Genomic DNA, 16,539 nt, shown 5'->3' on the forward strand with positions numbered 1-16,539 from the left:
AAGAGGCCTACATACTGTATATAGTCAGTTACAGAGTGCAAGCATCGGCTATTCATCTAAAATAATTCGGTAACATTTTACTTGAAGGGGTGTTCGTAAGACTGATATGACACCTTCATAACCATGACATGACATTAAGTGTCTTTCACTCAATAATGTTTAAGATGTATTTGTTATGACATCTCGACATAAATCATAACATCATAAGCTGTCAGTGTCTTTGTCATGACAACTTGACATAACTTAAACTGGCATGTGGTTGGCTTTGACATCGGCTGTCATGAGGCCATTATAGGTGTCATCATGAATATTTTTCGTGACCGTGTTACAGTGGTACTTAAAAAGTTTTAATGGCTTCATGACAGCCAATGTCAAAACCAACCACCTGACAGTTTAATGTAATGTTAACCAATAAAGCTAGGTGGTTTCTTAAGTTTGATAATTAATCTGCTATGTCATGTTTATGACAGGTTGTGTTGTCTTAGTAATATCAAGTTGTCATAACAAAGATATCTCAAACAATGCCATATTTGCATTAAAAATGTCATAACTGAGCCAATGACACTTAATGACAGTTGTCACAAACATGCATAAAACTTCCTTCATATTCATAACATATGTCATGTCATGATTATGGTGTTATGTACACCCCTTTAAGTAAAGTGTTACCAATAATTCTGTATTTTCAGCCTCAGTATCATGAATATTTTTTATTCTGGTGTCACCATTGTCCTTAGCATTGGGTTTCTAGCACCAAGTCCAAGCTTATTCATTTACACACACACAATGTAAAACCAAATTTAATCAACAGTAAAAATTTTGTTAACCTTTTATCATATGTCTTGGAGTATCGCAATAATATCGTATCGTGAGTTCAGTATCGTGATATGTATCGAATCGTGACATGAGGGTATTATTACACCCCTAATCGTTTCTCATTAAGTGTTGATTTGCCACAGCGATGAAAAATTTCTCTCATCATACAGTACTGATTTACATCGAAAGTTAAACTTGCTAAGATAAACTAAATACAGATAGAAATATTATTGCTTAAATGTTGTCCACAGGAGACTTTGACACTGAAGTATCTACTTTTTCTCATTTCAAGCTTAAGCAATTTATAGGGAAATGTACACATAATATTGTGTTTGCCACCAATTCACTAAAACACAAAAGTTACGAATTGCCACGAAAGTTCGCTTGATGTTAATTTCATAAGCAGGCTTCGTGACAGACCCCTGGCAGAAAAGCTCATGTTGTCCCATCTTAGACTTTGATTTTTAAGCAGAACAAAAGGAACTCAAGAGACTCGTTACAAACAGCATGACGAGGGATCATCCGAGCAGAAATTCAGGGATCTGCAAGGTGGAGCAAAGATCTATTGTGTCAGGTATCTGACAGAGATAAAGCACACCTTTGGGTTTTCCACAGCAGAAGATCTCTTGAGGGCAACAACAAAATCCACAGCTAAAACAGAGTCACTTCAACAACCTCAAGAACAAACGTGGGATTTAAGGATCTGATTTTAGATTGCTATGATGATGTGGTGTCAAAGTAAAAAGAAAAGCTAAAGGAATAGGACTTTTAAAATCTCATTGCAATTTCAAAACTCACTGTTTACATTTTTAGAGGGAAATGTGAGTGGGTCTTGCTCATTACAATTCTAAATTGTTTTGGAAGGTTTCCAGCACTTTGTTGCAAAGGTTTTCAGAGTAGTTGCTATACGGTTGCTGTACTAGCCTAAAACTGGTCTCTAGATATGCCTCAATTCCCCTCTCAGTCTACAGGATTTTTTTTTTTTTTTTTTTTGCTCATTTTATCAGAAAGTAGAGCTCAGTGGTAGTAATAGTGACACAATTACACCACATATTTAGTTCAGTTTTCTACTGAAAATTACAATCTTGTTGCATTTATGTGCATTTTACAAGTACTGGTGCAAATACCACTAAACTGACTACCGCAAACTTAGTAAATCACCTTGCATGAATCATATAAATACTCTCCACCCATAAATTTTGCGTCTCAAAGGGAAACTCCTATCAATGCATATGCAATAAGGTCAGCCGCGAAAAATAATTGTCCATGCTTTTTCAAAACTAATTCTCATTGTGTGTCTTTAGTAAATCCTTACAGTAGTTTTTAATTTCAGAAGAGGGTTTGCGTTGGCTCAAGCTGTTAGTAAATCTGGCCCTTAGAATTTATATTTGCATTGTGAACATCAGAATATGTCACATTCACGAAACAGTTCAAAAGTGTAGGGTAGCAAGAAAGAAATGAGTCATACATGAATTCAGCAGGTACACATTAAACTGATCAAAAGCCAAAAGACAGTAGGCCTATAAAATGTTACAAAATGTACATTTCAAACAAATGCAGTTTCCCTTTCGTCCTGGGAACTCCAACGTGTCGTCGGGCAGTTCCCTGACAAATTGGGATCATGCTAGGGAGCCAACTGCCTTCAAGAGAATTAAAAACGAGCCAATGAAATTGGCATGCAAAATTTGCATTCCGCGAGCCGCCTACTAGCGTGGATATAAAAAGCGGAAGTAAACAATGCATGACGCTTTTTGCTTCGAAGCCTCACAGAGTGTTACCTGCTGCTGTTCTGGATATTGAAGAGAGCCTTCTAGGAAGAAGACTCACCCATGCGTTTCTGGACGTGGTTGACTTCTCCCTCAGGATGATGGCCACAAACACTCTCTCTCGCGTCTGGGCTTAGCACAGGCTGAGGCAGCGTTTGTGGATGAATCATGTTCTCATTGTGGGAATATGACTCTGACGATGCTGCGTTCGAGGCTGAGAACCCTGAAACATAGGGGAGTCCCTTCAGATAATCCTCAATCTAGTTCATCTGCCGGTTCAGTTCGGCAGGCGGCTACTTCAGCGATTCCTGTTGGTGAGCGGATGAGGATCACCATGAGGAGCGCTCCGACTGGTAAAAGATCTTGTCGGGCGCCTCACGCCTCTCGTAGCGCGTTGCCATCGGCGCTTCCAGTGGAGTGGTCTATCATGATGCACCTGTGTCAGAACATTGCTTCCACTTGGCGGGGTGCCCCTTCACGCCCCTCCCTGTAGGTGCCGGTAGGTTTTCCTCTATGCTAACCAGGGATGCCTGCAAGGAAGGTGGAGATGCCGTCTCCACCCTGCATGCCATGGCGCTGTTGCAATTACATCAGGCAAAGGTGCTCCATGACTTGCAGGTGGGTGGTCCTGACCCAGCCCTTCTGCAGGAGCTGCGTGTGGCAACGGACTTCGTCCTCCGGGTGACGAAAGTCACCGCACGTTCGCTGGGTCGGGCGATGTCCAACTTGGTGGTCCAGGAGCGCCACCTCTGGCTGACCCTGGCCGATATGCGGGAAGCGGAGAAGAACAAACTTCTCAACTTCCCTGTATCCCAGGGCGGCCTCTTCGGCAACGCGGTGGAGAACTTAGCCCAGGAGTTCTCCGCCGCCCAGAAGCAGTCGGAGGCAATACAGCACGTCCTGCACAGGAGGCTGGCTGCTGCGAGCCCGTCTTCTGTTGCTGTAGAACCTCCGGCTGCTCCCCCTTGCCAAGGTCATCCTCCGGCGCCAGCTCCCCCACCTCCTTTCTCAGAAATGGGGCACTCTATGGCACCCGCGTCTAGACCTCTGGAAACTCCCCTGGACGGGACGCGGAGGTTCTAGGTGATCTTCCACAGGCTGTGGTAAACACCATCACTTCTGCTAGAGCCCCCTCTACGAGGCGCCTCTATGCGTTGAAGTGGATCCTATTCATCAAGTGGTGTTCCTCTCGCCAGGAGGACGCCCGAACTTGCCCGATCGGAGTCGTGCTTTCCTTCCGACAAGATGGGTTGGAGCGAAGGAATTTTCCCTCCACCCTCAAAGTCTTTTTTGCCGCAATAGCCACACATCACCTTGTAGTAGAAGGTAAGTCCGTAGGGACGCGCAACCTGATCATCAGATTCCTAAAGGGTGCTAGGAGGTTAAATCCACCTCATGTTTTGCACTCTGTATCCTCTTGGGACCTAGCTCTGGTACTTAGAGCTCTCCAAAATCCTCCCTTTGAGCCTTTGTTGACAGTGGAGCTGAATATCCTGTCCATTAAGACAGCGCTCCTGTTGGATTTGGCCTCTTTTAAGAGGGTCGGGGATCTACAGGCTTTTTCAGACGACAAATCGTGCCTGAATTTGTGCCCAAGATTCCTACAACTCCCTTTGTGGATCAGGTAGTGAACCTGCAAGCGCTGCCCCAGGAGGAGGCAGACCCAGCCCTGGCTTTTCTCTGTCCCGTCCGCGCCCTGCGGGTTTACATTGACAGAATGCAAAGCTTCAGGACCTCAGATCAGCTCTTTGTCTGTTACAGAGGCCAGCAGAAGGAGAAGGCCGTCTCCAAGCAGAGGTTAGCTCACTGGTTAGTGGATGCTATCACCAGAGAGTATTGGGACTGCCTCAGGGACTGCCATATGTTTCACTATGCCCCTGGGCTAGTACATATGTGTATTCCAGGCATTCCGCCCTTCATCATGGCTTCCGCAGCGTTCCCTTCCTCGTGACGGGTTAGGGCACGCTTTTCCAGTGTTATCCAATGTCCACTGAATGGGTCTTGCGGAACAGCAGTATGACTCCCTAGCTAGCTTCCGTTATTTCTGAAACTACATGGGTAGCGTCGCTGGGCGCTGGAAGGGGCCAGCACCATGGCGTTTTATTAGGGATCCCAATTCGTCAGGGAACTCCCCGACGACACGTTGGAGTTCCCAGGACGAAAGGGAACGCCTCGGTTACGTATGTAACCCTCGTTTCCTGAGTACAGGGAACAGAGACATGTTGTCCCTTCGCCATGTTGCTGTACCTTTGCTGACGACCAGACTCCTCAGTGGAAAGCGTCATGCATTGTTTACTTCCGCTTTTTATATCCACGCTAGTAGGCGGCTCGCGGAATGCAAATTTTGCATGCCAATTTCATTGGCTCGTTTTTAATTCTCTCGAAGGCAGTTGCCTCCCCAGCGTGATCCCAATTCATCAGGGAACTGACGACACGACGACACGTTTCCGTTCCCTGTACTCAGGGAACGAGGGTTACATATACGTAACCGAGACGATCTCTTTAACTTTCAGGGTTTCCACAAAAATATTAAGCACTAAATATTTTCAACATTTGATTATAATAAGAAATGTTTCTTGAGCAGCAAATCAGAATATTAGAATCATTTCTGAAGGATAGTGTGACTCTAAATACTGGAGTAATGCATTTTCCATCACAGGAATGAATAAAATGTTAACATTAAAATACAACACAGTTTGGTATTTTACAATATTACACTGTTTCACTGTATTTTTGATCAAATAAATGCAGCCTTGGTTGCATAAGTGACTGAGAATTTTTTTTTTAATCTTACCAAACTACACTTAAAACAATAAGTCATTGTAGTTTATTGAACTCTTATTTCAAGAGAAATACATTTATTTACAATATATGACCCCAACAGATTCATAGTGGGGAACGACCATTGGCATTCAACCTTCATACAAGTCATGTGCATCCAAGCACCACTGTCAGATGCGATAGAACAAACTCGTCCTGATTGGAGGGGTTCCCTCCGTGGGGCCAAAGTCCAGGCAGTCAAGCAAGTAAATTGGTGTGAGGAGCAGAGGGGGGTTGGTCATCTGTCATGCTGGATTTGTGGTACTGTACAATACTTCCATGGTAAAAAACAGAGCCTCTGACCTAATAAATGTAATTTTTGAGATGCCCAAGTTCCTTTTGGGTGCCTCTTCACCTCATTCTCCTCTTCTCATTCCATTTCTTAAGAAATGCAAATTCCTTTGTGCTCAGTTGTGCCAAGGCAACTAGGTTAATGAAGTCAGTGGTGCCTCACACAATAAACACTAAGTCAGAACCAGCATCAGATCCTGGCATAGTCGATACAGATGAGGATGCCCCCCCTCACTTCTGCTGCAATCTGTCTGCTCATAAAAGACACCAACATACAACTTGAGATGTTACATCACAGTTGATTTCATTTATATTTTTTAGCTTAATTTATCTTTTTAATTTAATCATTCTTTGGAATGTCCATATTGACATGATAGTATCATGAAGTTGCTGCATATCCATGATGTGAATCTCCTGTTCTAGCACATTCCAAAGCTACTCTATTGGATTGAGATCTGGTGACTGTAGAGGCCATTTAAATTTAGTGAATTCACTGTCATGTTCAAGAAACTAGTTTGATATGATTTGAGCTTTGACATGGAGTGTTATCCAGCTGGAAGTATCTCTCAGAAGATGGTACACTATCTGTGGTCATAAAGAGATGGACTTGGTCAGCAACAATACTCAGGCTGGCTGTTGCGTTTAAATTATGCTCAACTGGAAAATATTCACCACATCATTTCAGCACCAGCAGCCTGATACAAGGTAGGATGGATCCATGCTTTCATGTTGTTTACACCAAATTACCATCTGAACGTCGCTGCAGAAATCCAGCCTCAGTTTCCAGTTCTTATCTGACAGGTGTGTCAGCGGTGTGTGTCTTCTGCTGCTGGAGCTCTTCTGCTTCAAGGTTTGACAAGGTTTGTGTGTTCAGAGATGCTCTTCTGCACCTCGGTTGTAAACTTGGTTGAGTTTATTTGAGTTACTGTTATGGTGCATTCACACCGGACGCGAATAGCGCGTCAGGCGCGAATGATTTCAATGTCAAGTCAATGCAAAGACGCGTTACGCGCGTAAAAAATTCCTGCGCCGCGTCAAGTTCGAGCGAATTGAGCGTCTGGCGTGTTAAGCGCGAATGATTTAGTTACTGTGCGTTCACACCAGAGACGCGAATAGCGCCTAGTTTGACGCTTGACCACTTTGTGTTAAAGGGTTAGTTCACCCAAAAATGAAAAAAGTCATTACTCACCCCCATGCTGTACCAACCCCGTAAGACCTTCGTTCGTCTTCGGAACACAAATGAAGATATTTTTGATTAAATTTGAGAGCTGTATAACTACCACATTGGCTGCCTAAGGGACTGCCTCTTGACGGTCCAGAAAGTCAATGAAGAAAATGTTTAAATATCCCAAGTGACTACCGTGGCTCAACTATATGTTTATCAAGCGACGCGAATACTTTTTGTGCGAAAAAACAAACAAAATTAACGAGTTTATTCGACTATTTCTTTTCTTCCTTGTAGGCCAGAAACGAGACTTCCTTAGATTTCCACAACGCATGCGCGAGATTTGCGATCTGCTTACACTACTTCAGAGCCGCTCTGCACTACTTCAGATCGCAATTCTCGCGCATGCGTCGTGGAAATCTAAGGAAGTCTGGTACAGCATGGGGGTGAGTAATTAATGACTTAATTTTCATTTGTGGGTAAACTAACCCTTTAACTCTCGTGTCAAAAGTGAAACTGACGCACGTAAAAACAAAAGTTTGAAGCGAAATTTACGCACGTGACGCGCGTCAGAATTGAAATCCGTTGGCGGACATTTTTTTTTATGTCGACCGAGCATTCATCGAGAGAGTCACCACTCTGTGTTTACTCTGGAGAGCAGAACAGCTGCGTGGGGATCATCGTCCCCGTATATTTGTCTCCACCGGACCCTTCGGAGGTGAACCGTTTGGCGAGTTTCACCATTTGCTCGCTCCAGGAGCTGCGCTGGATGACGGCCGCTGTCAGCAGTACTTCCGCCTGTCACGCGGCCAGTTTGATGACCTGTTGTCCTGCATCAGAGCCAGGATCATCCTCGCCCTCATCATCTAATCTAGCGGTCATTTATTTTTGTTTTGATGATAAATAGAGCCAGCCTTTAAAAGTTATTAACCTGTCCTGTGATTTTTTTTTTCTTCTCTTTCATGTCCAGACACGAACTTATGCACATGTATGTTGGTTGTCTTTACATCATAATACTATTTCATATAATCTAGATATGGAATGAATAACATTCAATGCAAAATGAAGATGTCTCGTACATAGAAATAAAATTTTAAGAGATAAAATATTTGCTTTGTTGTGCATAATCCCAACATCTGTGTTGATGAGAGAATCATACCCTGCGTCCCAATTCGCATACTATTCGTCCTAAATAGTATTCGAAAATAGAATTAGTACGTCCCAAATCGTAGTATGTTGAAATGAGTGTTTCAAAGATACCCGGATGGTCTACTTTTTCCGGTCAGAATCCGAAGTGTAGATCGATGCACACTCTAACGGCTGATATTGCCCACAACCCTTTGCACGTCGGAAGAGGATTCGGTTAGAACTACAAACACGAGTAAAAAGTGTTAAAAAACTACAGTCACGTAGTCGATACGGAGGACGCGCGAGTCCCCGCGGTTGTGTAGAGAGGTTTAGATAAAAAGCTTTGAGTGATTAATTATCAGTATCTAACCTGACAAAAAATAAATGTATTAAATGTTGTCCACATTATATTGCATTTGCAGCAGCATTGTGAACGTTTGTAAAGACTCGTTTAGCCACGTTTTAAATGCATCATTATATTTTAAATTGCAAACACGATGAGAGCATTAAAGACCCACAACTGGCAGATGAACGTGCTCTCCGAAACGGTAGGATATAAAATTAGATTGAATGGAGAATTTTAACGGTGACAAGATGATTGACAGGGCAGTTTACGGTGACAGGATGCACGCAGCACGCGACAGAGCTGTCCGTTAAAGATGACGTGATAGTATGTCCCAAAGCTTGCCTACTCTTTTGCTACACACTCAAAAGTATGTACTTTTTCCTCACAAAAAGAGTACATATTTTAGGGCGTAGTATAAGTAAGCGAATTGGGACGCAGCAATAGTGTATGCGCCACTGACTTTACACTACGTTTTTTCTGGTCAGTGGCGGAATTGTTTTCTCGACCCACCCAGGGAGCGCAAGTTCATTCCCTAGTTTACCGACCTGCGTCTGTGGAGGGAAAAGCCCGATTTGCGCGGGTGCAAAATAGGAATGATAAATGCGTCAGTGTACAAAGTCATTTGTGCCGGGTGCAAGATAGGGCCCTATATCTGAATTCTATGGTAAAAATAGGGGCTTTTATAGCTATAAACCACGCCCATACTGGTGGGCTAAGACACGGTGGGTAATTGGTTCACGCATCTTAGCCGTCTTGCCATAGGTTTGTGCAGTTGCTGCAGCCAATGAGCATGCTAGATGCTCAACTATATGTCTGCTGTGCATCTGCACTGCATTTTAAAAAACGTGGCTTTAATATTCTTGAGAAAAGGAGTTTTCTCATAGCGTAAGCTAAATTACGCAATACGGGAGACCTGTCGAAAGGGAACTAAGCAGGTCATGGGGACTTGGGCAGATAATGAATGAATGTCATTCTCCAAAAAGAGTTTTCTAAGGCCGTTGCTCAGTATGTTTTTGCCTCCAGCTGCTAACCAAACCTCAGTGTCTTATGTCTCTCAGCTGTACTTTCACTCTGGCATTAATTATAGACAAGGCTTCGAAGTCAATTCAGGAGACAGTGCAAATTAAGGTCACTGATGTGCGATGCGTATTAGGCTGTGCAGGCAGTATAGAACAGAACACAATATTCCTTCTCCTAATCTATGAAAAATGCAGGAGGTGTGAGGTAACCACAGAAACGAGAATCGGTACAAAAAAAATTTGAATATTCACAAGGAGCAAACAGACAAAAATAGCTGTTTGTTAACTATGTTCCTGTCACTTTGCTAAGTGTTCTTTTTTTAGATTAAATGAAGCAGAAAAACAAATATTCACTTTATTGCAGATTGTGTTTCCACACAAGTGAGACTAACGGCAAAATAATACACTACAGCAAGTGCGCTGTCGTCTTGAACATACTTATATGCGTTCATTCAGATGACATAGGGATAAAAAAGTGTCCCATGTGTAAAATGAAATACTCGGCTGTATCTTTAATGCTGTGGGCCTAATTTTCTGCCAGAGGTCCTGGACATCTTGTTCAGATACATGGCATCATGGATTTGATAAAATTTCAACAGATAAAAAATCTAAACCTGACAGCCTGTGCTTGAAATCGTATAATGGGCCATGTTTGGATCTTCAAAAAGGACAGTGATCCAGAAACAAACATCAAAATCAAAACAAAAATGGGTCGCTGAGCACAAAACCAAGCATCTGCAAAGGCCATCCCCGTCCCCAGACCTGAACCCTATAGAAAATGAGTGGGTTTTGGGTGATTCTGTATGGAGTAATGGTCTCTGATCTCTTGCCAGGTGTTCTCCAAACGTTTCAGGCATTATAGGAGAAGACTCAGGGCTGTTATCTTGGAAATAGGAGGTTGCAAAAAGTATTAAATAAAAGGGGGCAAATAAAAGTTCCCAATGTGTTTTGGAGAAACACATTTATTTCATATGAATTTGATGTGATTTCCCTCCCACTTCCAATTCGTTTACTTCAATAAAAGGTTAGATTTTTGCATTTTTTTAAAATAATATATATATATATATATATATATATATATATATATATATATATATTTAAATGCAGATTTATTTTTACAGCCATCTTTGATCATATTTACCAAGTGGGCAAATAATTTTGACCAGTATATAGTATATACTGTATATAGTGTTAGGGGCATGCATTACAAGTAATGTGCTTTACTTATTCAGATTACTTTTTTAACACAATACTTTATAACATAGTAATATTTGAGTTACTTTTTATAAAAACTAATGCAATTTACTTGATCAATTTTAAACTACTGAATTAAATTTCTTTCTTCTCCATAACATCCGCACTCATGCTTGCGCGGAAACTACAAAAAAGCACAAAAGTAACAAAACACATTTCTTTCATTTTCCAATAAAAAGAGTTGTACAGGTTAAATAACATTATTGTTAAGAGATCCTTTGTATGGCAAGCATAGCTCTAGGGATCAGGAAATATTCTTAGTGATCAGAGAATATAATACTCTAAATGAGGTTTTTTTTTTTTTTTTTTTTTTTTAAATAAAGGTACATGTTAAATAGGCTATGTTGTTGAAAGTCCCCCGTATTTCCCTTGTAGTCAATCATTCTATCCCTTAAAACTCACCTTTGATCACCAAAATGACTTAACTTTGATCACCAAAATAGCTTGATTGTAACTCTACACCCTTGCCTCATTTAGCATACGTGGTTCTATGAATATGCAAATTAGCCCCAACTCCACTCTCTTACAACAGCTCAGAGATCCAATTGTTGACGATCACACACTGACCTGATTGGTTACAGTTTGTGACGTCAGAAACAGCAGTGATTTCAAACCGCGTTTTAGAAACTGTCTTTGGTTTACTGCAGTTTTAAGGAGAAAATACTCAGCGATGGTGTTTACACATGGTTTGTCTTAAGCATATTACTGTAAAAACACCACATAGACATATAAACAACATTAAATGCTGCATTTCCCCAAAGGAGGACTTCAAACATGCAAATATATACAGTAAATATAGATTAAATAAATAAATAGATAGACAGACAGACAGACAGACAGACAGACAGACAGACAGACAGACAGACAGACAGACAGACAGACAGACAGACAGACAGACAGACAGACAGACAGATAGATAGATAGATAGATAGATAGATTTTTCAACATATCTGCTGATAAGGTACATTCATATGGATAAGTTTCCTCATATTATTACTGAAACTATATTAATGTGCCTAAAAACACAATGTTTCTTACTGTGTTGGCAGTGGACACCATCGAAGCCAAGTGGACATCTGCACAAATATCCGACAAAAGTGTCACCGCGGTAGGTCTCACTCAGCTCACACACCCCTCCGTTGTGACACGGGTTTGGGCGGCAGATCCCTGAATCAGAAAAACACAGTATCTGAAATCTGCAGGATTCATTTGAAGTGGTATTTATTTAAAGTTATGTATAAGTGAACTTGATGTTCAGTGTGCTTGATCACACGCACTATTCCCACAAGGTGATTATTATTTCATGCCTTTCAGCTCAGTCTGAACATCACACTAAATACTGCATTGGCTGTAAAAGATGATTCCAGAGTGTGACTTCCTAATGAATGCTAAGCAGGTGTTTAAATGTGAATTAACAAGTGAATGGAAATCGAGGCTGACATCATTTCTGTTCATGGCTCATAAACGAACATAAGCCATCTGCTTAATATGGCATTTATATCTGGAGTCTCAATGAGGAATCTCTTTTGAACGTTTCTTGAAATGAAGAGAACAGAGCATTAAAGGAGACTTCAAATAAACAAACTCACCGATTTCAGATTGCTCTTCCCAGCCTGATGCTGTTGAGAGAGCAGAATGTAGTTTGTTAAATTCTAATATCCTCTATGCTATTGCTCACTATTCCCAATTAGATGAAAGAGTTCCACTACAGACTTTAAGTTAATTTACAGGAAAAGAATGTAAAAATGCTACAGTATAAAAAAATAATTTGGTTAACACACCACTTAAGGTACCTTATCATACTGTACGTTTATTATATATCATTGTATTGTAAAATACCGTCAAATAAAAACTATGATTTAATATTTTACAGTGAAAAACACGAAAAGGACATTCCCATTAGTCTCTGCATGACACCACATATGATTCTACTTTTGTTTAAATAATTTTGTAATTTTGTAAGCCAAAATTCTGATCTAAAGAAGCAACAGCCAAAACAGATTCTTGATCCGAAAAGGGTTCTTTGCTGAGTTTAAGAATCTTTGGAGAAGCTTTATTTGTATGAGTTTGGAGAAATAAAACATCACTTTAGGCCAGTTCACACCGATAACGATAAAGATATAGTTGTAAAAATCATTTAAAATTTTAAACGAATAGCAGAGTCCACACCACAACTTTAACGATAAAAAGGCAAATAATATCGTTAGAATCACTTTCAGAATGACTTTTTCCCGGCTGACAAACGATTAAAACACTGACAGCCAATCGGAATCCATCATGCTTTAAAGGGATAGTTCACCCAAAAATTAAAATTAAGTCATTAATTACTCACCCCCATGCTGTAACGACCCCGTAAGACCTTCGTTCATCTTCGGAACACAAATAAAGATATTTTTGATTAAATTTGAGAGCTATATCCCAACCACATAGGCAACCTAAAGGATTGAAACTTGACGGCCCAGAAAGTCAATGAAGAAAATGTTTAAATATTCCATTGGCTCAACTATAAGTTTATCAAGCGACGAGAATACTTTTTGTGCGAAAAAACAAAACAAAAATAATGACTTTATTCGACTATTCCTTTTCTTCCTTCTGGGCCTGAGACGAGAGTTCAAGAGATTTCCACGACGCATGCATGCATCGTGGAAATCTCTTGAATTTTTGGGTGAACTAATCCCTTTAACGAGCTCGAGCATTTAAAGGGCCAGACGATAAATTTTAGTGAATATGCTTAGAACAAACAAAACGATGTCGTGTGTCGGTGAGGACGCTTGTCAATATTGTTCTTCATGTGAAAGGGCCTTTAAACCTTGCAAACTCATGATATTTCAACACTATCTCACGACCAATTCGTACGAATTCGACGCATGATTAAAAAGTGGCTAATTCGTACTAATTCGTACGACCTCACTCGTACTCATTCGTACGATTTGTCTAAACCCACGTGATGGTTATGGTTTAGGGGCGAGGTAAGGGGTAGGTCATTCGTACGAATTCATACGAATTGGCCAATTCGTAAAATATGTACGATTTAGAAAAATCGTATTAATTCGTACGAGTGAGGTACTACGAATTACGAATTAGCCACTTTTTAATCATTCGTCGAATTCGTACGACTTGGTTGTGAGATCGGGTTGGATATTTTGAAAACTCAAGTCAGAGGCACATATCGCTCAAATGTTGTCTTACAGAGACAAATTTCAAGAAATTAAATCTCATGGGCCTTTTCGGCTTCTTGAATCCAAAATGACACATTAAAAGTGGCTTAAAAACTCACAGGAAACATTTTCTTCAGCTGGTGTACTGGGACAGTCAGCACCGTTCTCACACGGAACCGGTTCACATACTTCACCTACAAAACGTGTAAACGTGTAAATGTGTAGCCACACTGTATAAACAGGAAATGAATACATCACAAGTTAACTTACAAGTTAAGTCAACTCTATAACTTGGAAATGTGTGTTGCAGACAGATGCACATGAGTTTGTGATTCTATCCTTAGCCACTCTGTCATTTCCACCTGAATTATTCAGCCACAGGAATCTGGAGTGGAACTTTGAGTGTTTACACAGGTGTCCGTGTCGGCTAAACTTTGGAATACACTTGCTGACTATTAAAGATGCAGCGCAGATGTTTGGGGATGACATAATGTCAGTGCTTTAGAAATGTGTAAGGTTAAATGAGATAGAAAATAGGAGAAAATCCTTTGTGTTTAAAAAGAAACACGGCTGATGGAGCTGTCTATGTTCACAATGACCCGACACAACCCAAACTAAGAGTGGATTATAGCACGATCCACACGGTACACTGAATTTCACACTGACAGGAATTTTTATTGTGTTTTGTTCATTCATTGATACAAAATCACTGGCAATTTGACTATGGATAGCACAGTAAATCGGAAAAGAAAATGAACGATTCCTCAAACCTAAATGTATACTGTAAAAAATGATTTTTTGGTGAAGTAAATACTAGTGAAAAAAACCCAATGTAATTTACTTGAAAAAGTTAGTTCAGGCAAGAATTAAAAAAAAAACTAAGTAAATTCCATATCAGTACTTAATCCAAGCGAGTATAAATGAAAGTTTAAATATCAACTCAATAAAATTAAGTAAAAATTACTCAACTTTTCTGATACTGGGGTTCCCATCATGCACTGGACCTTGAATAATCAATGAGGCTCATTTTTCACTGGTTTTATCATTGATTTTTGTTGTCAGTATTAGTAAATTGCCATTTTGTGACATTTCGAGTAAATGTTTGCTCACAAAAACGACCCATCAAATGTTACCGCCATTGTGTATTGCCTACCAAGTATTGAGGTGTTTGCATTCACATGAGGCTTATTGTCTGACATGATGTATATATAAATTACTTAGATGATCTAAGTAAAGCACATATAAATGACTAATAAAATTCAAGATTCTTGTTTTAGTGAAATGTAATGCAAAGGAAATCGGTATTAATCAACCTTTTACAAGCCAAGTTAAAATTACTTATTTTTTGTAAATTGTAACGTTTACTTAATTCCATATTCCAAGTAAATTTAACTTAAAGATTTCTAATTAAAGCTACTGATAAATATGTTTAGGTTTTTACTTGGCAAATCTTTGTAAATTTACTAGCATTTTCTGAGTGAGATAGTTTAGCAAGGTTTTTTCAAGTAAATCCTACTCCAAATTTTTTACAGTGTACCAAGGTACTGTAATTACAGTTTCCACCAAAAAGTAAGGCTAGATAACACTTTAACTCCACTAACAAAAAATACTATGGTATCATGGTAATACTGTAGTTTTACTGCAACCTATTACATGGTAGATGATATGGTTTGTATATTTTACTGTAAAAAAACATGGTATTGTGGTGGAAACTATGGCTCATAGTTTCTCATAATCATAATATTCATTTTAATAAATGATAGATAGGTATGAAGCTAAAAACAGTTATAACTCTATCACAACAACAACCCAGTTGATTTCTAATGACATCTCAGTGACAGTACTGAGTCATTCGTAAAGGTCAGCAAGAGATGCACATGACATTTAACAACAATCACACTGAGTTCAGCCATTACAAACACCAAGGTGATGTTTCAGGCTTGCAGATTATAGTCTTTTTTTTAATGAATATTTATTGTGCAGATGACCTCTGGATCACCTCAAAGTAATATCAAACAAATATCACAGATCATAACAGCGTTATGAGCAATGAAACATGCACAAGCAGGCGTTTTACTATTCATTGGCATCTTTATGTCAAGCAGCATGTAGGCTACTTGGATTAATATTATATTTAATTGAACGTCTGTTAGAGGGCGCTGATCAAGTGCTCATAATCCCGAAATAACCCGACATCTCATTATCATCTCCCTCATGAATTATGTCTGAGGACGTTTCAATAAAACACCGAAAGTGATGCTGCTGATATCCGACCTGTGAATAAACGCATTAAACGTTGTCTGGAAGTTCTGACGTGTGTGTGATGAACTTAATCTAGGTTTGTTTTGAGCAAATGCGAGTCGTATGTTAAACACAGAGAGTTGTGTTCAGTGAACTCACCCGTGGATGTCGGATGTGGGATGGACGCGGCAATGCGGGCGACCAGGAACAAAAATAAAGGAAGCATCGCGAGGAAACTTGTGTATGTCCTCTGGTTCTCCAGCAAAGCCTCGATCCTTCCCGTGTTTCAGCTGTGATGATGCAGATAGAATGTCAGAGAGATGCTGTGACTCCGAGCAGTGCTGCTGATGCTGCTGATGCTTCTTACTGCAGTGATGAAGATGATGATGGAGACTCGACACAGGCAGGATTCACAGCATCAGTGAAGACGCACCCACTGATCCATTCATCCGTTCATCAAATAATAAACTTTAATATCTATGGCATACAGGGAATTACGTAGCTAGCTGAAAAAAAAATCAAAACAAAGAAAGAA

At 40.1% G+C, this 16,539-nt stretch overlaps 1 protein-coding gene across 2 annotated transcripts in view; it reads right to left on the minus strand.

Moving 5' to 3' along the window:
• edil3b (EGF like and discoidin domains 3b) overlaps window positions 1–16,375 on the minus strand; it is a 43,819-nt gene extending 27,444 nt beyond the window's left edge. The window contains exons 1-4 of one of the 2 annotated variants that reach the window (XM_089126383.1): window positions 16,164–16,375; window positions 13,883–13,957; window positions 12,195–12,224; window positions 11,644–11,772 (exon numbers count right to left, since the gene is read on the minus strand). In XM_089126383.1, the coding sequence (XP_088982509.1) occupies window positions 11,644–11,772; window positions 12,195–12,224; window positions 13,883–13,957; window positions 16,164–16,230 (301 nt within the window). In that variant the 5' untranslated portion in view covers window positions 16,231–16,375. The remainder of the gene's footprint in view (window positions 1–11,643; window positions 11,773–12,194; window positions 12,225–13,882; window positions 13,958–16,163) is intronic. The other variant, XM_039678253.2, reaches the window with a different exon arrangement.
• Between the last annotated feature and the right edge of the window lie 164 nt (window positions 16,376–16,539).

Source organism: Pimephales promelas, chromosome 23 (genome assembly GCF_988280905.1).
Source record: "Pimephales promelas chromosome 23, fPimPro1.hap1.1, whole genome shotgun sequence".
NCBI classification, from domain to species: domain Eukaryota; kingdom Metazoa; phylum Chordata; class Actinopteri; order Cypriniformes; family Leuciscidae; genus Pimephales; species Pimephales promelas.